The 23,098-nt window shown below is 38.8% G+C and overlaps 1 protein-coding gene across 1 annotated transcript in view; it reads right to left on the minus strand.

The window, feature by feature from the left end:
- The window catches only part of LOC142738359 (rho guanine nucleotide exchange factor 38-like), a 107,593-nt gene extending 84,951 nt beyond the window's left edge, over positions 1-22,642 (minus strand). The window contains exon 1 of the mRNA XM_075849757.1: positions 22,441-22,642. Within this exon, the coding sequence (XP_075705872.1) occupies positions 22,441-22,642 (202 nt within the window). The remainder of the gene's footprint in view (positions 1-22,440) is intronic.
- Positions 22,643-23,098: the final 456 nt, after the last annotated feature.

Below are 23,098 nucleotides of genomic sequence, written 5' to 3' on the forward strand. Positions count from 1 at the left end.
TGGTGAAAAGGTTTTGTCATCTCTACATATTGCATAGTGGATCTGCCAAAAAGATATATTTTTCGTATACAGTATATTTGGTCTACATTAACCCCTTAAGGGTATGTGCACACGTAGTGACCAAAAACGTCTGAAAATCCAGAGCTGTTTTCAAGGGAAAACAGACCCTGCTTTTCAGACGTTTTTTGACCAACTCGCATTTTTCGCGGCGTTTTTCGCGCCGTTTTCGCAGCGTTTTTTACGTCCGTTTTTGGAGCTGTTTTCATTGGAGTCTATGAGAAAACAGCTCCAAAAACGTCCAAAGAAGTGTCCTGCACTTCTTTTGACGAGGCTGTATTTTTACGCGTCGTCGTTTGACAGCTGTCAAACGACGACGCGTAAATAACAGGTCGTCTGCACAATACGTCGGCAAACCCATTCAAATGAATGGGCAGATGTTTGCCGACGTATTGTAGCCCTATTTTCAGACGTAAAACGAGGCATAATACGACTCGTTTACGTCTGAAAATAGGTCGTGTGAACCCAGCCTAAGAATGCAGGCAGTTTTGGCCTTGAGGACACAGATTTTTTTGTTTTTTTATCGTCACATTCTAAGAGTCATAACTTTTTCATTTTTCCATCGACGTAGCTGTATGAGGGTTCGTTTTTTGCAGGACAAGTTGTATTATTTAATGACACAATTTTGGGATACATATAATGTAATGTATAACTTTTGCCATTTTTGGGACGGGGTAGAAAAAAACAACAATTTTGTTATTTTCTTTTAGGTTTAGTTTTTGGGGTATAAATGACATGTTAACTTTATTCTGTGGGTCAGTACAATTACCGCGATACCAAATTTATATTGTTTTGCACTTTAAAAACAATTTTTTGTGTTATTATATTCTGAGACCTATAACATTTAAAATTTTGCTGTCAACAAAGCTGTGTGAGAGCTTATTTTTTGTGGAGAAGCTGTAGATTTTATTGGTACCATTTTGGGGTATACACAACTTTTTTTATTCCGTTGTTTCAGGAGGTGTGATAAACAAAAAACAGCAATTCTGAAATTGTTTTTTTATTTTATTTTTTGTGACGTTCACCGTACGGGATAAGTAATTTGATAATTATATAGACCAGGTTGTTACAAATGTGGGTTGATGCCAAATATGTGTAGATTATAATTTTTTTTTAAATATTTAGACATAAAATGGAATTTTGCATGGACTAAAAATCCCTTTTTAAGGGTTATTTTTTATTTAACTTTTTAAAAGACTTTATTGATCTTTATTTTAACACTTTTTTGTCCCACTTTGGGACTTTAACGTGCAATGGTTTGATTTTTGTGTAATAATCTGCAATATTTCTATTAAAACTATAGAGACAGCCTATTAGGCCCTTCCTCTGGCAAGAATATGCAAATAAATGCCATACATTTATAGATGTCTGCCCAAAAATTTCATATTTACGTTTTTCTACCGTGTGCAGCAGCATAGCAGGCTACACTATTCAGTAACAAAGGTACCCAGACAGAAACCTCTCAAATGTATGCTAATAGGGCACTCTTATGGTATACATTGGTGAAATTGTGCTTGAACCAGTGCATGGCATGGCTCCTGTTTAAAATGTTATCTTCTGTTTGATCAGACAAACACCAAACGCCTAAACAAATGTAGAAACATGAGATTAGCTCCACTGTAGATTTGACAGAGGTAAACAGATTCTGTCCTATTGTCTGTGTCATCCATCTGTTTTTCCTGTACTACAAACAAGCAGAGTATACTATATATATCAATATATAAATATATATATATATATATATATATATATATATATATACTAGTAGAAAAACGGCAGCACTCTAATTCAATGTGCAGGTTCCAGTAATGAAGGGTGCCAGCTGATAGTCCCGATCCAAAGACCATACGTATATCCAAGAAGAAAATTCATCAGCACTCCAACGATCAAGGTGAAAAAAAGGTGAAATTTATTGTGCCAACATGGCAATGCAACGTTTCCGTCCCACCTTGGGACCTTTCTCAAGCATAGTGATACATACAAGTTCAGTGATTTATATAGTGTGTATGCAATCAGTGTCGTCAATCTCATTAAGAAAATGAGGTTGATATATACATCTTAAAACAACGTGATATAAACAAAGAAAGAGTATCGAAGTGACATAAGTCGATACATATAGTGAAAACAATAAGTTGATGTTAAAAACAACATAAAACATACATTTCTTATGCAAGAAAATACAAAATTCCATAAATCGCAATATTCACCAGCTGGGTGAAATACGGAGACTGCACGACCACTTAACCAATCAGAATGCAGGTATTGTTGTTAGACGTATAACACTTGTCATTCACAGCCCGTGTCTGTCCGGCTCCACTGCGCATGCGTCGGATCAGTCCGGACCGGATATGACGTCTCGCTATAGTAACTAGGATACCGATCGTTAGTAAACAGAGTCCTCTCAGCATTCAGTTTGGTCGATCAGTATAACCCGGAAATGACATATCGCTTCAAGAGTTAAACATATCGATCCTCCGAAAAGACCATTGCGTATAATACAGGTAGGAAATATAAATCAAATAAGAATATTGCTCATCTTGTCTTTACACAGCACCTACAGGGTAAATATACCCAAATGTTATACCTACATGGAATAGGCAATTTACCGCACATCATAATTAGAGTGTCAAAAGCTCATTCATGGTAATATATAAGAAAATAACCAATAGAATCCACACGAGGAAGACGGGATCCCGATCACATTCCGTGTACGGCGGTCTCCGTCATTCAGGTTCGTGGAAAGAAACGCACACAACATCGTGTACGCGGTCCCAACCATATTGCCTATAACACGTGCACGTGTAACGGACTCACAATATTTTAAAATCATAAAAATAAAAAAGAGAAAAGATGTGCCGTAAATACAACCCAGTCATGGGAAAGGAAGAAACTAATAAAATATCAAATATGCTGAGAAACAGACACCTTGAGCAAGAGAATACTTCAACCACCTTTCCATCGCAGATATAGCTAATATTGGTTTATCATAATATCAATGAAGTCGATCTGAAGTGGTCCTGCAGTCCCATGTTTATCTACAATAGAAGATGTTTAATTTTAAATGACTTATGTGTCACAGGATGATCAAAAATATTACCCCTCTGCATAAGATTGCAATTGATGCATCTATGGCATGGGAAATTTCCTGGTCTTAAAGACTTTAATAACGCTTGTGTCCCTTTTAGCTGTTGTACACCAACTCTGGTTCTGACAAGATTGTCCCGCAGATTCTTAGATCTACGGTAAGACATTAAGGGCGGGTTGTTAAGTTCACAAATATGGTTATAGCTATTTTTAATGATAGGCCAGTGTCTATTCAAAATGCTGGATACACTACCGCTCAACACATTATATGTAGATATGAATGGTAATCTTTTGCTTTTAATGCGCTTACATGGTTTAGTCAATGTTTCCCTCGGGATACTCTTGATCTTCATTTTGTGAGTATATAATAAATGTTTAGGGTATCCCCTTTGAGCAAAATTGGAAATCATGAGGTCTAGGGACGTATCTAAATCATTCGGATCATCCACAATCCGTTTTGCTCTCATCATCTGACTTAATGGCAAAGACCGTATCATGTTCTTAGGATGACAGCTCTCAAATTGTAAAAGGGTGTTACGATCTGTATCCTTCGTATATAACCTAGTGGTTAGGACATTGTCCCTCAGTATTACATTGACATCCAAAAACTGTACCATTTCATTGGAATAGGTCATAGTAAATCGGATATTATGATCAATCTGATTAAGGAACTGATGAAAAGACTCCAAATTTGCTACAGTATCCGTCCAGATGAGGAAGACATCGTCTATGTATCTCCACCACCCCAGTACATGGGTGAAGTGGTGGGACACATAGACGCATGTCTCCTCCATCATGTCCATGAAAATATTGGCGTAGGTGGGGGCCATATTGGACCCCATCGCCGTCCCCTTTAATTGAATGTAAAATTTATCATCGAACATGAAGTAATTGTAGGTCAAAATCAGTTCTAGGAGAGACATGATGAATTCCCTACACGGGATATCATAATCAGAATCCATTAGTCTCCATCTCACTGCCTCCATACCTCTATCATGTCCTATAGAGGTATAGAGGGAGACAACATCAAAAGACACCGACAGTGCTCCTGCTGGGGGTCTTGTCTGTTTTAATTTCTGAAGGAAATCTGTGGTGTCCCTAATATAGGATTTAGTGCCTGTTGCAAATTGTCTCAATGCCTTGTCTACAAAAATCGAGATATTGTTTAAAAGGGAACCCCTACCAGATACAATCGGGCGACCTGGCGGATTCACTAATCCCTTGTGAATCTTGGGAAGTAAATAAAGACAAGGAGTATTTGGATGATCTATAAGCAAGAAGGCATGTAACGCAGAGTCGATAATGCCCTCATCAACTGCTGATGTCAAAAAATTTCTAATCTTCTTCTCAATATCACACCTAGGGTCAGTTTTTAATAATTTGTAAATATCTGTATCACTCAGTTGTCTATGAGCTTCTGACATATATGTTATGGTATCCATAACCACGACCGCACCCCCTTCATGTTCGATGATAAATTTTACATTCAATTAAAGGGGACGGCGATGGGGTCCAATATGGCCCCCACCTACGCCAATATTTTCATGGACATGATGGAGGAGACATGCGTCTATGTGTCCCACCACTTCACCCATGTACTGGGGTGGTGGAGATACATAGACGATGTCTTCCTCATCTGGACGGATACTGTAGCAAATTTGGAGTCTTTTCATCAGTTCCTTAATCAGATTGATCATAATATCCGATTTACTATGACCTATTCCAATGAAATGGTACAGTTTTTGGATGTCAATGTAATACTGAGGGACAATGTCCTAACCACTAGGTTATATACGAAGGATACAGATCGTAACACCCTTTTACAATTTGAGAGCTGTCATCCTAAGAACATGATACGGTCTTTGCCATTAAGTCAGATGATGAGAGCAAAACGGATTGTGGATGATCCGAATGATTTAGATACGTCCCTAGACCTCATGATTTCCAATTTTGCTCAAAGGGGATACCCTAAACATTTATTATATACTCACAAAATGAAGATCAAGAGTATCCCGAGGGAAACATTGACTAAACCATGTAAGCGCATTAAAAGCAAAAGATTACCATTCATATCTACATATAATGTGTTGAGCGGTAGTGTATCCAGCATTTTGAATAGACACTGGCCTATCATTAAAAATAGCTATAACCATATTTGTGAACTTAACAACCCGCCCTTAATGTCTTACCGTAGATCTAAGAATCTGCGGGACAATCTTGTCAGAACCAGAGTTGGTGTACAACAGCTAAAAGGGACACAAGCGTTATTAAAGTCTTTAAGACCAGGAAATTTCCCATGCCATAGATGCATCAATTGCAATCTTATGCAGAGGGGTAATATTTTTGATCATCCTGTGACACATAAGTCATTTAAAATTAAACATCATGTAACCTGTGATACAGACTGGGTTATTTATATACTTTGGTGCCCCTGCCATTTATTGTATGTAGGGGAAACTACATGTGATTTTAAAACGAGGTTGAATAACCATCGGTACTCAATAAGAAAAAAGAAATGTGACTTACCTGTTGCAAAACATTTCACTGATCATGGCCATACTGAAAAGGATCTGAAATTTATGATCCTTGACCATATCCCTTTATCTTATAAGGGTGATGATCGACATAGGGCACTACATAAATGTGAACTTAAATGGATTTTCCAATTGAATTCCTTGCGACCTAATGGTCTTAACGTTGAATTTAATGTATCTAGAATTGCTCCCTGAGTCTGTTACCTTCTGTTGTGTCTCGACTTCTGGTGATGTTCTCCTCTTTAAAAAGAAAATGTTTGATACATGAACCTGACATGTTTTTAATAAAAAAATTCTTCTATTGTAGATAAACATGGGACTGCAGGACCACTTCAGATCGACTTCATTGATATTATGATAAACCAATATTAGCTATATCTGCGATGGAAAGGTGGTTGAAGTATTCTCTTGCTCAAGGTGTCTGTTTCTCAGCATATTTGATATTTTATTCGTTTCTTCCTTTCCCATGACTGGGTTGTATTTACGGTACATCTTTTCTCTTTTTTATTTTTATGATTTTAAAATATTGTGAGTCCGTTACACGTGTTATAGGCAATATGGTTGGGACCGCGTACACGATGTTGTGTGCGTTTCTTTCCACGAACCTGAATGACGGAGACCGCCGTACACGGAATGTGATCGGGATCCCGTCTTCCTCGTGTGGATTCTATTGGTTATTTTCTTATATATTACCATGAATGAGCTTTTGACACTCTAATTATGATGTGCGGTAAATTGCCTATTCCATGTAGGTATAACATTTGGGTATATTTACCCTGTAGGTGCTGTGTAAAGACAAGATGAGCAATATTCTTATTTGATTTATATTTCCTACCTGTATTATACGCAATGGTCTTTTCGGAGGATCGATATGTTTAACTCTTGAAGCGATATGTCATTTCCGGGTTATACTGATCGACCAAACTGAATGCTGAGAGGACTCTGTTTACTAACGATCGGTATACTAGTTACTATAGCGAGACGTCATATCCGGTCCGGACTGATCCGACGCATGCGCATTGGAGCCGGACAGACACGGGCTGTGAATGACAAGTGTTATACGTCTAACAACAATACCTGCATTCTGATTGGTTAAGTGGTCATGCAGTCTCCGTATTTCACCCAGCTGGTGAATATTGCGATTTATGGAATTTTGTATTTTCTTGCATAAGAAATGTATGTTTTATGTTGTTTTTAACATCAACTTATTGTTTTCACTATATGTATCGACTTATGTCACTTCGATACTCTTTCTTTGTTTATATCACGTTGTTTTAAGATGTATATATCAACCTCATTTTCTTAATGAGATTGACGACACTGATTGCATACACACTATATAAATCACTGAACTTGTATGTATCACTATGCTTGAGAAAGGTCCCAAGGTGGGACGGAAACGTTGCATTGCCATGTTGGCACAATAAATTTCACCTTTTTTTCACCTTGATCGTTGGAGTGCTGCTGAATTTTCTTCTTGGATATATATATATATATATATATATATATATATATATATATATATATATATATATATATATATACACATACATATACTAGTTTATGACTTGCCAAGCAAGTTTGTGCATTTTTGTATATATAGGTAGACTGATCGTTTCCCACCAACTCTGTTTACTGTGCATCGCTGAAAGGATGGCTCATATAGCATGATGCAAATATACTCCCTTGGTACACACATTACAAACACAGCAGGAACTACGATGTCATTTCTGTGTACTGAGCTCTGCAAAACATATCAGTATAATAGCGAATGACATCCATACCTCACAGGCACATAAAAAGGAACAATAACATTTGCTTGAGTATGCTACCCTGATCATGTTTCAGCTGTGTCTATAGATCAGCAGTCGGAGATAGTGAAATATAGTAATCTCTACATCTACATAGTCCCATTAGGAAGACATCTATGGAATTTGATAGAGCACTGATATTACCAGAATCAGGTGATCACAGTGACAGACCAACACAAGCTATGTGACAGGGGCCCCAAATAATCCCTTTTCTATCAAAGTGTTGATTTGAAATGATATGTTTGTACAATGCAGAAGTATTTGTTTTTGTGCTTGTTGCTTCCCATTGGTTATGGAAATCTAGTGAACAGTTGTCATTAGATCACTGCTGTTTTATCTTACCCTATATATCTAGGTGCTCTTAGACTTTATAGATTTTGTTGGTGATTTGTCAGAGTACTATATGATGGTTATGGTTATGGGAACTGCTGTTGAGGAAAACATGAATAAGATTAGATTGAATTTATCTGTTTGATAATTTTGTGTTGCCTTGAGATAAGCGGTGTCTGAGGTAAACAACAACTGCTCATCTTTCTCAGCTCCCAGAGTTCGGGGTGATAGCTGTCAATTGTTGTAATGCAGGGAAGACACAGACCATTCATTCCCTGCTGCATTGTGAACCCATGTACACAAAACAAATATAAAATTATTACACTACAAAAAAGGAGAAAAATTACTTAAAGAGGCTCTGTCACCAGATTTTGCAACCCCTATCTCCTATTGCAGCAGATCGGCGCTGCAATGTAGATAAGAGTAACGTTTTTATTTTTTTTAAACGAGCATTTTTGGCCAAGTTATGACCATTTTTATATTTATGCAAATGAGGCTTTCTAAAGTACAACTGGGCGTGTTTAAAGTTAAAGTACAACTGGGCGTGTATTGTGTATGTACATCTGGGTGTGTTTACTTCTTTTACTAGCTGGGCGTTGTGACGAATCAGCATCATCCACTTCTCTTCGTTACCACCCAGCTTCTGGCAGTGCACAGACACACAGCGTGTTCTCGAGAGATCACGCTGTGACGTCACTCACTTCCTGCCCCAGGTCCTGCATCGTGTCGGACGAGCGAGTACACATCGGCACCAGAGGCTACAGTTGATTCTGCAGCAGCATCAGCGTTTTGCAGGTAAGTAGCTACATCGACTTACCTGCAAACACCGATGCTGCTGCAGAATCAAATGTAGCCTCTGGTGCCGATGTGTCCTCGCTCGTCCGACACGATGCAGGACCTGGGGCATAAAGTGACGTCACAGCGTGATCTCTCGAGAACACGCTGTGTGTCTATGCACTGCCAGAAGCTGGGTGGTAATGAAGAGAAGTGGATGATGCTGATTCGTCAGCATCATACACTTCTATTCACAACGCCCAGCTAGTAAAAGAAGTAAAAACGCCCAGATGTACACACACAATACACGCCCAGTTGTACTTTAACTTTAAACACGCCCAGTTGTACTTTAGAAAGCCTCATTTGCATAAATATAAAAATCGTCATAACTTGGCCAAAAATGCTCGTTTTTAAAAAAAAAAAACTTTACTCTTATCTACATTGCAGCGCCGATCTGCTGCAATAGGAGATAGGGGTTGCAAAATCTGGTGACAGAGCCTCTTTAAAAATGTCGGTGTATGGGTAAACATTCCCTGTAAACTAAACATCATTCCAAAGGGTAAGCAAGACAAAATCACCATCAAATAAGTGATTAAACAGCGATTTGCTTATATAAAGGTAATTCAAATAATTGTTCCCTTTACCAGTTGGAGATATTTAAAACTACTAGATGCTATAATTTTATATTCCAAAAAACACCATGTGACAACCAACTGACCTCATTCACAGCAGTCAGTAGTCCATTTTTAGACATGAATTCTGTAAACTGCACTTTGAACGTTGGCTTGTGGCTAGCTTTTGTATGTTTCCCTGTGCTGCTTGTAACGCTTGTAGCAGTTAGTAACCTCAGAAACTACTTTATTGACTTACCAACTTATTGCATTACGACTGCAAAGAATTTTAGGCAGTTGTGGAAAAATTCTGCAAAGTAAGAATGCTTTCAAAAATAGAAGTGTTAATAGTTTTTTTTTTAATCAAATAACAAAATACAAAGTAAATGAACAGAAGAGAAATCTGAATCAAATCAATATTTGGTTTGACCACCCCTTGCCTTCAAAACAGCATAAATTCTTGGATTTTGTAGGATAAGTCAGGGGCATGATTAACCAATTATACCAAACAGTTGATAATCATTTTCATATGTAGGTTGAAACACAGTTATTAACTGTAACAGTAACAGCTGTGTAGGAGGCTTAAAACTTGATGAGGAACAGCCAAACTGTGCTACAAAGGTGAGGTTATGGAAGATACTTTCATGTCGCAGGTCCATTATGGCAAGACTGAGTACAGCAACAAGACACAAGATAGTTATACTGCATCAGCAAGGTCTCTCCCAGGCAAAGATTTCAAAGCAGACTGTGGTTTCAAAATGTGCTGTTCAATCTCTTTTGAAGAAGCACAAAGAAACGGTCAAAGTTAAGGACCATTGACGCAGTCGTCGGCCAAGGAAACCAGTGCAGCAGATCAAAGACACATCATGTTTACTTCCCTTTGAAATCGGAAGATGTCTAGCAGTGCCATCAGCTCAGAACTGGCAGAAACCAGTGGGATACAGGTACACCAATCTACTGTTTGGAGAAGTCAGGCCTGATGTGGTCTTTATGAAAGAATTGCGGCCAAAAAGCCATACCATTGATGTGGAAACAAGGCCGAGTGACTCAACTATGCATGAAAACATAGGAACTGTGGTGCAGAAAAATAGCAAATGCTCTGGACTGATGAGTCAAAATTTTTAATATTTGGCTGCAACAGAAGGCAGTTTGTTCGCCGAAGGGCTGGAAGGCGGTACAATAATGAGTGTCTGCAGGCAACAGTAAAGCATGGTGGAGGTTCGTTGCAAGTTTGGGCCTGCATTTCCGCAAATGGAGTTGGGGATTTTGTCAGGATTTATGATGTCCTTAAAGGGAACCTGTCACCAGCATTTCACCTATTAAACTCTACTCACTCCTCGCTGGCCGCTGCTGTCAAAAGTTCATTGCCATTATCCCCTCCCCTAAACTCTTCCTCTTACCGTAAATAACAGTCTGCAAACATTTAGCGCTTTTTATGCTAATAATCCGGCAGTCTTGTTCGTTCCTCTTCTTATGCCATCCCACCGCCGAAAACTGGACCGCACGGACTGTCGAAATCTCGTCTGAGAGCGCACATGCACCCGTCATGTATTGTTCAATACCCTTCCATGCTTCATCAGGGCCTTAAATCTAGTTACTGTGCATGCGCGGCTATGGTGTCGCACTGTGCGCACGCATCAGAACTGGAATTCAATGCGCAAGCGCGGGATTTCGTGGAGGCGAGGAGCTGTCAATCAAAAGTAAGGGGGCGGGGTTAATTCGGAAAGGCTTGAGGAATGAAGATATGACTCTTTTCAAACGAAGATATGACTCTTTCATGCTCATTAGCATACAGCACGGGAACACTAAAAAACTGAATACTAAAGGTACAGAGCCAACTTAGAAGATAATTATAGGTTACATAAAAATTATTTTTCACCCACTAACACCAGGTATTGCTGGTTCAATAGGTCAAATGCTGGTGACAGGTTCCTTTTAATGCTGAGAAATACAGGCAGATACTTATCCATCATGCAATACTATCAGGGAGACGTCTGATTGGCTCCAAATTTATTCTGCAGCAGGACAACAACCCCAAACATACAGCCAATGTCAGTAAGAACTATCTTCAGCGTAAAGAAGAACAAGGAGCCCTGGAAGTGATGATATGGCCCCCACAGATCCCTGATCTCAACATCATCGAGTATGTCTGGGATTACATGAAGAGACAGAAGGATTTGAGGAAGCCTACATCCACCGAAGATCTGTGGTTTGTTTTCCAAGATGTTTGGAACAACCTCCCTGCCGAGTTTCTTAAAAAACTGTGTGCAAGTGTACCTAGAAGAATTAATTCTGTTTTGAAAGCAAAGGGTGGTCACACCAAATATTGATTTGATTTTGATTTTTCTTCTGTTTATTCACTTTGCATTTTGTTAATTGATAAAAAAAAAACTATTAACAATTCTATATTTGAAAGCATTCTCACTTTGCAGCATTTTTCCACAACTGGCTTACGCTTTTGCACAGTACTGTATAAATAAATATATATATATATATGAGTACTGTGCAAAAGCGTAACCAAGTTGTGGGAAAAATGCTGCATAGTAAGAATGCTTTCAAAAATAGAATTGTTAATAGTTTTTTTCTGGAATGTGCTGGCCAAACATTTTGTATATTATATATGTATGTGTATATATATAGTATATATATTATTTTTTTATTTTATTTATTATTATTATTTATAGTGTTCAATAGGAATATGATCTAGGGACATTGGTTCCAAAATTAGTTTGTCTGTTATTTGCTGTGAAATAGCCAAGGTGTTTAACTTTGCTTTATCTCGTGGTAGCTATATTTAGTAGTTTCCCTCCAGCTCTGTTTTTTCATAGATTATTTTAATATACTGAAACATACTCTTTTTTTTCTGTTTTTATTTTCTGATTGTAAAAGTTTTTTGTTTTTGCCATGGTTATGGAGGAAGTTATCTAGCCTAAGCTGCTGCAATAGCAGGTTCCAGAGATTTGATTTCCAGCTGGCATAAGAAAACTAAGACTCGCCATACACAAAAAGGTAGTTTTCGGATGCCATCTCCCTCAACCTTCCCATAAACATGCTTGCTTAGCTGAGTGTGCATGTTTATTTCAATAGGGAGATATCTCTGATAGTAGCTTATCTCCTGGTAGAAAAGAATTGGAACTCTGAAATCCAAAGTGATCTATATTCCCCTGACATCTGCTATTAGTTGACAGTTGGGAGGTCCCCATACACATTAGATTGTTGGAGGAAAGCACCAATATCAACAGGATTCAATGAAAGTATAGGCAGCCTAGGCCAGAAAATAACAAATTTACTTCTATGGGAGGGTGTTGTGGGCATGCTTTGTGATACGGGCAGAGGACACTGTACAGAGAGAAGGAGAAAGGGCTGAGCTGTCCCCATCAAATATTGTCAATAGTGGATCCTGTGTTATCTGCCACCAGTGTTGTAACAGAGTTGTTACCTTTCGTTGTAATTCTGTCTGTGATGATAATGAGGCGACTACTGACCCTACCTCCAGTGTGCTCAGCACAAGCTAAAAAAAAAAATTCCTATGAAGAGTGAGTTACATGGAAAATAAAAAGCAACAACAAAAGGGGTTCCATTCTAATGCAATCATTTGTTAAAATGTGTCAACAAATCAAGTGCATACATTGTGTTACAAATCTACAAGTAGATACAACAAGTACAGGTGGAGCAGGGGGCTGTCAGAGGGGCTGCATGTTTGTACTTGTCCGCTGCCCCAATGGACAAGCCTAGTTCTTATTAAAAAAAACTTGATTTAAACAATAGGTCATTTTATGATAAGTCCACCTAGGTCATTGAGAAGAATACAACAACAACAAAAAAAGCTTGTTGCCTTTTTCGATAAGAGTTTCTCTAAATTCTAACCTATTTCAGGTTGTAAAACACATTTGCTTGTGCTGGCTTGGCGTACTGTTTATTATGAATCAGTATATAGTCATAGCACATGAATTACTGAGAAAAATGGTCACACCCATCACAAATAATGCCCACTGTGTTGTCAAAACGTCATGGCACTTCCTTCTTTTTACCTATCTGATACTGTAGCAGAAAAATAAATCTTTGCACAGCTCGACAGAAAAGAAAGGGAAGAAACATTACCTGGTCCGATTCTCTTTCATGATCTCTTTAGAATAGTCACTGTAGGTTAGGACTACTTGTACACATAACACTGGTTTCCTATATGTCATAATTGATGAAGGTCGGTTCTCTTTTTACATTTTTATTTCTAGATTTATAGAAAATAGTAGAATAAGTGGAAAGAAATCCTACACCACAACTTACATAGGCAGACAATTCTAAATCTGATTTCAAGTTACTTTCCAAAATTATTTTAACCTGTATGAGCTCTAAGCCCCACTACACAAAAACTCCTATAAACGAAAAAATTTTTGTTGAAATGCATAATGTAGCCCACTGAGGTTATGGGAATCAAACTACAGTATCAGCCATAATCTACAAATGTAGCAAATTTGGAAAAGTGGTGAATTTTGCCTGAAATTGTCATATATCAAAAAAGTCATAAAACATCACATAATAACAAGAGAAGAACTATAACCCTGTCTGGCTTCATATAAGGTCTGTGTTCAAATCTCCAAAACAAGAAGGAGACTAAGGAAAAATGGGATTTGAGCCAGAAACCACTGCTATCCTAGAGTAATATTAATACTCGTCTCACATTTGCAAGAATATGTAGATGATTCCCAATCCCTATAATATTACAATTTGTTTTAGCCTTATGTCTCATACCCAAAAACTCTCAGGATATAGGAAAAACATGATTCACATGTTTAGGGTAAGTAACTCATTTAGAGTTTTTTGTCAGTCAAAAAGTTCCTTCAGGATTTTTTTATTTCAATGGGGGTTCAGAGGCGGAAACCGCTTCAAGAAAGGGCATGCAGCTTTTTTTTCCTTTGATCGGTCTGGAAAAAAATGCTGATTTTGACGCGGTTTTCATTTATTTGTTTTCGGAACAAATTCCTTTTATTGGTTTGTTGGTGCAAGTAACAACACATTTAAAAACTTTTTTTCAACATTTTATTCCAACAACAATGTCCAAACAATATCAATTTCACCTTATAGATACCACCCTAATAATGCAAGAGACAACTGCAACAACTTTATTATTATAAATCTGTTATGCTTCATATTAAGTATAAAGTGGCATTATAATACACATTAGTACATGAACGATTGCTAACATTGCAAGCAACACTCACATATAATGTATAAGACACTTATTTCTCAAGATTAATCCATATTTTCTGGTAATGTTAATTTAGGATAATATTGAATGCCGTACTTGCTACTGTCAACATGTTATTTACTGATGCTTTATCCAATACCTGCCTATGCGCTTTAACTCTGCCAAGAGAAGAAGCACATTAGCACATTAGGACAGCCACATCAAGAAGCATGCAAATAACTTTAGACAAGGAATGACTCATATTTTCATATGTTCCAGGTAATGGTCTACTAGAAGGTTCCAATGAGATCATCTAAAGAGGTTTGTAAATGTGAATAATGCAATGTGATTGTAATATTTCTTTGGGATAAGCACAGTTTATTAACTATGTTTTCAAAGCCTTCCGAACTTTTTGAAAGGTCCATACACAAGCCCAATTTTATTTTTAGGTTCTGAAATAGTTCGATTTATTAAAAATTATCTAAATATTAGCAGTACTGCAATGAAAATTTCCAATAGAAACAGGTTTAGGAGAATGTCATCAAACTGTTTTTTTTAAAAGAAAAACAACTAACAGTCTGGTGACAAAGTTGGGCGCAAACCATGAATAATAATACACATCTTTTCAGAAATGCCAATTGTTTACCCAGTGTTTGTGTATTAAGATGTTCAAATTTTTAAATTCAGTAATAACTTTGACGTAGGCTTAATGCACGCATGTAATACATCACCCAAATCTACGGGCCCGTATTGTACCTCTGTGTGCCTTCATATGGTGGGACACCGAGGTTTCCCCTCTTGGCTTCAAAATATTGTTCCCTTGCATGCCATATTACTGAGGTCTTCTCCCATAGAATATGGGGCCTCATGAAGGCACCATATGATGGCACACATAGTGCCTTAATAATAAAGAACCATAGGAACTATGTGTGCCACCGTAAAATTTCCATGGTCATGGTTTTGTTGCATGCATGAGGTCTACATATTATATGTATTATCATGATCTTTATCAGTGAGGTTGATTCTGATAATAGGAGTGGGCAGGTATGAGGAAATCACATTTCCCATGACTTCTCAGCAAACACCCTAAATTCAATGCCTACTGTTCCTAGAATACAGCTAGAATCAGAACAGCAGCCCAAATACGGTATTACTTGCATTCTGAGTATTCCTTAAACGCTATGTACACTTTTGAAAATGTTTTTTGTTTTTTTAATAACAATGTGTGTCAGTGTGTTTGGTGCAACTGTCTAATTACTTTTTAGCAAAAATATTTTTTACTTTTTGAGATACAGCTGCTTTATACAGAGCAGCTGCATCTTGCGCTGAGACCTGAATCCGTCAGATCAGCGGGACTGACGGGTTCAGTGTCAGCGGGTCCAGGACCCGCTGACACTGAACCTGTCAGTGTCGGTAACCTGATGCATTTAGGTCTCAGCACAGGATACAGCTGCTCTGTATATAAGATACAAAACAGCTGTATCTCAAAAAGTAAAAATCATTTTAATAAAAAGTAATTAAAAGTTGCATCAATCACACTGAGGCTGGGTTCACACGACCTATTTTCAGACGTAAACGAGGCTAGGGCTACAATACGTCGGCAAACATCTGCCCATTCATTTGAATGGGTTTGCCGATGTACTGTGCAGACGACCTGTAATTTACGCGTCGTCGTTTGACAGCTGTCAAACGACGACGCGTAAATTGACTGCCTCGGCAAAGAAGTGCAGGGCACTTCTTTGCAACGTAATTTGAGCCATTCTTCATTGAACTCAATGAAGAGCAGCTCAAGATTTACGAGCGTCACAGACGCCTCGCAAAATACGAGGAGGAGCTTTTACGGCTGAAACGAGGCAGCGGTTTTCTCCTGAAAACAGTCTGTCATTTCAGCCGTAAAAGCCTGCTAGCGTGTGAACATACCCTGATACACATTGTTATTAAAAAAACAAAAAACGTTTTCAAAGGTGTACATAGCCTTTAAAAAGGGGACAATAAATCATTTATGCAGCTTGGAGGAGAGAAAATGGGCATTAGACTATGTTCAAAAGCTGCTTTATGTTTAGAATTTTCAATTGAATATTAGAAATGACTTGAGTCTGCAGGTATAGCAAACACAGCTCATGATCAGCAGTAAGAATGTTCAAGTTTGTTTTTGAAACCACCTGGAAACCAAATCCCCAATTCCCAAGCTAATTTGTTGACAGCTTAGCAAAATCAATTTGTGTCGCCACATTCTGAGAGCCATAACTTTGTTAATTTTTTACTGATTGAGCGGTGTGAGGTTTTATTTTTTGTGGGACGAGCTGTCGTTTTTATCGGTACCATTTTTTGGTACGTAGAACTTTTTAATCGCTTTTTATTACACACATGATTAGCCACCCTAGTGGAGTTGAACCAGCGATCGTTAGATAATAACTAACGTATTGCAGTATATCGTCATTTTTACAAGCCTCTGTTAAGCCCTGCAGAGACACGGCTTAACAGAGGCAGAGTGAAGGCAGTCCTGGGGGCCTTCATTAGGCCCCTGGGCTGCCATAACAACCGTCATCACCCCCCACCCCCGATCTCACTGCGGGGGAGGGGACGATGAGCTGTCGGAGGGGGCCGCCCCACTCTTTTCAACGCCTTAGAAACTGCGGTCGCAATTGACCACAGCATTTGCTATCGCTGCTCCCGGCTGTTAGTCCCGGGTGTCTGCTGTAAAATACAGCCAACACCCGCAGCATATGGAGTGTGCTCAGTGCGTGAGCACGCTCCAAACATCACCCCCCGCACCCGGACGAAATAGCACGTCTGGGTGTGCGAAGGGCTTAAAGCTTGCAATAGTCTTGCATATCACATGCTACCGTAGATTAAACTGTTCCTTGTTAAAGCCACTGATACTGCTATTATGCTGTAAAGAACCATTTTAATAAACATTTAATATTTATCTTTATATTGTCTAAAAATCCTATATAGTGTGATAAAACCGCATATGGTGTATCCCAATGTTCTTCTACTAGGTGATGGGACCAGATAAAACTTTCCCTCTGTGGCTCATGTGCTTCAAGTCTAGACCTCAGGTACTTGTTTAACAAGACTGATAAGTAAAGGCATCAATAGCAGAAAAAAACACTAGGTTTCTAATGTTAGTGAACAGGTTTAAAGCATGTTTTACTAGGGTGTAAGCAACTTTTGGCCTGGGGGCATTCAATTGTAGAAAAGTGAGTGTGAACACATAGGGACCTATTGAAGGGTATATGAAAAAGTTTGTCAAAAGCACAACCTATCACTCATCATTGTGGATACATAGAACAGGAATCAATACACAAAAGAATATATAACCATATTTCAGACCACCTCAACTGTTTGACATGGTCAAAATGCCCTCATGGTGTAATACAATTTAACCATACAATTTATCATATAGTAATCTCTTCGACTGATTTCAGAAAAAAAATATTTCAGAAAAATTCAGAAGTACTGATTATGAATACACAAACAATAAAAAGGAATAATGTATTCCAACCTACAGTAAACTATCAGTATCAGTGACCTCTGAAATCTATGGAGCTGGTAAAATGATTGGCTATATACAACTTAGAAATTTTTGTTTTTGTTTTTTTTTAATAAAAATGTCTATCAGTGGTAAATACTTTTTATTAAAAATTATTTTTACTTTTTGAGATACAGCTGCTCTGTATTTCTGTATACAAAGCAGCTGTATCGTGCGCTGAGACCTGAATCCGTCAGGTCAGCGGTTCATAACTTAGATGTGATCGATAACAGCTGGATTCTACGTGTCAGAGACACGCAGGACCCGCTGACGCTGAACCCCTCAATCCCGCTGTCACTGACGGATTCAGGTCTTAGCGCACGATACAGCTGCTCTGTATACAGAATACAGAGCAGCTGTATCTCAAAAAGTAAAAATAATTTTTAATAAAAAGTATTTCGAAAGTTGCACAAAACACACTGTTACACATTTTTATTTTAAAAAAAAAACAACTATTTAAAAGGTGTATGGCTAGGGCTGCAGGGAGGGCAATATGTATTAATATATTCTGTCAAATCTATCATAAGGTAGCAGAAAATCTTGAGCTTGAGAAAAACCCAGCCATTGTAACGCGCTGGGACGTTGCTTATATTCTGTATGACTATTTGAGCACAATAAACAAGGATTATTGAATAGGATTCTGTTGCCTTTGATACTACTGTATTAAGGTAGCAGCAAATGTCACAACTGACACTTTGCATTTTTAATAATCTTTTATGATAGATCTAACAACACCTTTTTGATCTATTTGGCCAAGAACAGGATGCGGACTGTGAGGCCGGATTCACACGAGCGTGTGCGTTTTGCACGCGCAAAAAACGTGGCGTTTTGCACGCGCAAAAGGTCCATAACAGCTCGGTGTGTCAGCAGCGTATGATGCGTGGCTGCGTGATTTTCGCGCAGCCGCCATGATTATGACACTCTGTTTGTATGTTTGTAAACAGAAAAGTACGTGGTGCTTTTCTGTTTTCATTCCTATTTTTTACTGCTGTTGCGCGAATCACACGGAAGTGCTTCCGTGTACTGCGTGTGATTTTCACGCACCCATTGACTTCAATGGGTGCGTGATGCGCGAAAAACACGCAAATATAGGACATGTCGTTAGTTTTACGCAGCGGACACACGCTGCGTGAAAATCACGGACTGTCTGAACGGCCCCATAGACTAACATAGGTCCGTGCGAGGTGCGTGAAAATCACGCGCGTTGCACGGACGTATTATACGTTCGTCTGAATAAGCCCTTAGGGCCAGTTTATCATTAGGAATAAAAGGCCAATGCCTTAGGGTGGCTTTGTGGGACAGGACATTTGGTCCACAAGTTCTGAGTCAGATTATGGTTTATGCAGTGTGAACTAGTGCAGCAGTCTCCATGCAATACTATATACACAACCATTATAAATATTATATAAGTACTATATATATATATACAACCATTATAAGTATTGCAGCTATACCCTGTATGCACTGAAGTACTGTATGCACCTAGATTTACTGCACTCAGCCATCTTTGTTAAAAGTTTGACATAAATTCTGTGTTGGCATTATCCGTGTTAAATTTACACTGGGGTTTTCAGTAGTATAAATATGGCATTATTTATACATGTACCTCAGTGTTCCCCTTTATTTTCTATGAAGGTACGGAGTTACATGTACAAGTTACAAGGTTGTTCAAATCACCTAAAAGGGTTGAAGCAGCCAAAAGTAAATACCCTTTATAATGGAACAAATTCGCGCATATGTATAAGAAACAATTTGTACAGTATGTTTGTGTGGGGGGGGGGGGGGTCAATATCAGAAATGTGTTTCCTATGGCAACCCATTAGGTCATTGTTTCTATTTTATAATGATCCCTTGCAAAACAATGGTTGGAATACGTTTGGTTGGCCCTTGAATGCATTATCCACAACGCCATAGTAGTAAAATACTTGTGACTATGTTAGAGGTTATTGCTCAAGCCCGCAATGATGCATTGATGGGAGAAATCTGATCTATCAAAGTAGTTGGAGGAAGTTTCATACTCCCATTGTTCGCCTGTTGAACTTGTTCCCAGAGTCAGAAGCGCTCTCTTGTCACCAAGTGTTGTCATCTCCTTGGATCTGTTACTAAGCAAGAAAGAGTCTTGACATGAGCTATGCACGGAGCAGTGACACACACCATGGGCTGGTATCTGACTGTGCAGTAGTTTTATTACACCATGCTACATGCAGCTCACAGCCTGGAGCCATGAATCTCAAACATTACACACTCATCACAACCAAGAAACAACTGTCACCTATATAATAATCAGTCACTGTGACATATGGACATCTCTCCTACAGTTGTGTACATGACAACAAGGAGCTTAGTACCTCATCAATCTATTTCACTAAGGAAAACAGGACTTAAAGGAGTTGTCTAGTCTAGAAAAGCTAATGTCATATACCGTAGCATGAATTCTGAGTTAGGCTCTGTTCACATCTATACGTCGGAGGTATATGTGTTATATTAATGCGGATCTGTCATATATATATGCTGCCCTGTCTGAGGACCGCATAAAGAAGAGGCAGACACGCTGATTTCAGCAGTCTGTCACTTATTAGTTAATGTGTCGTGGTTACTGAGAATTTAGCAGATATACTTGCGGCACGCGGGCAGCGCTGCAAGCTTGATTCAGAGTATATTCATATATTCTCGCCCCCCCCCCCCCACCCTCCAGGTGTGAATATATGAATATGCTTGGACTTAAGCCTTCATCGCAGGCCGCGTGCCGCAAGTATAACTGCTAAATTGTCCGTAATCATGACACATTATCTAATAAGTGACAGAACGCTGAAATCAGCAGGGCAGTATATATATGTGACCGGTCTGCTTTTATTGAGAAAGGTCCTCTGTTCAGCATCCTCATCTCTTGAGTAGAGAGCGGCTACAAACCACGCCGCTCGCTCTGGAGAACTTGTCCTGTCCTACATTACACAGACAACCCATTGATTTGAAAGGAGACACAGCATTCAATATTACAGTCCTAGAAAACCACTTTAAAGTCTGTGTGATATTGGTGAATACGTCAGGAGATTTAAGCTAAACATGCACCATAGATGTGGTGATCATGGATTTAAAAATGTATTATGTAAAATAGTTGCGATTTTTGCTACCAATAGTGCAGAGGGAATGGTAAAGCTCTCATTCTACAATTCATACATGTGCTTTTACATTTATACTAACATACGTGACGTATGTTAGTATAAATGTAAACTGTGATGATCACAGTTAAACACCCATAATAAGGGCATTAAACCATATGAATGTCACAGAGAGATTATCTGCTGAAGGCTCCAGTATATTAGCCGGAGCAGAAAGAACCAGTACAAGAGCGGAGATGGCGCCAATAGTCACATAGTCGCTGCAGGGGAAATGTGTAAGTGCCAATAGCTTCTCTTGGCAAGAATAGCATATAGCCAGAGAGTCCATCAGCCAGACCACAGGTGATCAGCTGATGGGACAACCCCTTTAACCACAGACCACTTTTCTCATACAGGGAGGAATGGAAAGCCGATTGTCTTAAGACACTATAATAAAACTGATCACATTCACAACTAATCTCTAAAATGTAACTGCATAAGTATAAAACAAAATATTAGCATGAAATGCATAATATCTTGAATAGCAATGTTGTAAGCGTTTCATTGCACATAGAAGACCATTACTGAACACTTCTAGGGCATCCTGCTCAACGTGAAGAGACAAAGTCTAAATGTCCAAGCATTACACATAACTATAAGAAGCCTATAATTAATAAGACTTGTTTACGCCATCGATATTGCATTACCTTCTTCTAAGTATTAATTATTTCTAACAACAAAAAATTATGCAAACGGCAAAGAGGAAAAAGCAACAGCCTGTGAGAAAGGATATGTAGCAAAGTCAACACAATGGTCCAAGGCACAAAAGTTTGGATACCCCTGCAGTGTGCATACCAACAGAGGGACACATCCATCCCCTCCACAGTCATGAACATTTTGGGTAATGCAATGCAGCAAATTCCTTAAATCTATATGGCTGCCTTCTATATACCGTACTTTATCGTGCAATAGCATTAGTAATGCAAACTTTTTTGCCAACATATTTCTCCTAACTTTACAAATATTAGATACATGTATCAGGATGTCATTCAACTAAGCATTTGCAGATGAAGCAGAGCTGAATTTGTCATTGATATTTGCATATTGAGATAACACTCTTTGTAAATATAATGCAACAGGTGTACATGCAGTTCTATGCAAAAAAAACTAAATCCGATACCGTATCAACCGTAGACTTTTGCCGAATGACAAACTTAGCCCTGCTACATCAGCATCTGTATAAATACTTACAGGAGAGTATTTCATGAGCATCTACTTGTTTAAGTAGGCCTTGTAAGGCAAATACATTGAGGCGCATAAGACCCCGCCACCCTCATTTTTACTCAACAGTATATGTATAAATGAATAAAGAACAGCCCAAAAATGTTGGAGAATTATCAAGCACACCATGTGACCCTTACCTTTAAGCTTTTGGTTATACTCGGTCCTGTCAGATTGACTCCTGCGCAATGTGCCTGTATTCCCATGGTCCCCATTCACAGTGTGCTCCACAATTGTATCAGTTTTCCTCCTCTCTAACATATACAACCTGCTCTTGAGAAACGTCAAGTTCTTCCTCTTGAACCCCCCACCATCTTTCCCATTGGGGTCCTTGGTGTCCATGGTCAATCATGTACAATTTAATTCCCGTTGCAATAGTTTTATTTTAGCAGCCCCACAATGCAGCAATGGAGTGAGTCAGCGCTGCCAGAGATCAGCTGTACCAGTGCTAGTAACCTGTCTGAAGGAGACACCTGTACAGCTCATAGCTCCACCCCAATGAAGTCATGTTACAGTCTACCTGAGGGCTTGTCACCTGAGAGCCCTGCCTGCTTCCTACTCTGGCAAAACTTAACCTCCCAAGGCAGAGGTGTGCGCCGTCTTCCCTGAACTCCTTCACTGATAGCCAAGTCTGGAATGATTACACATTACTTGGCCCTAAAGCACTAAGGGGAGTCCAACCTCCGCATTCATTGCCTTTATTGTCCTTCCTCTATTGTGTCAGCCTTTCAGGACGAACACAGAAGCTGCTTTAGAATGAATGCTAAGACAAGGACACTTATTACACCCCAGGAGAGG

This window comes from Rhinoderma darwinii, chromosome 1, assembly GCF_050947455.1.
Source record: "Rhinoderma darwinii isolate aRhiDar2 chromosome 1, aRhiDar2.hap1, whole genome shotgun sequence".
Taxonomy (NCBI): domain Eukaryota; kingdom Metazoa; phylum Chordata; class Amphibia; order Anura; family Rhinodermatidae; genus Rhinoderma; species Rhinoderma darwinii.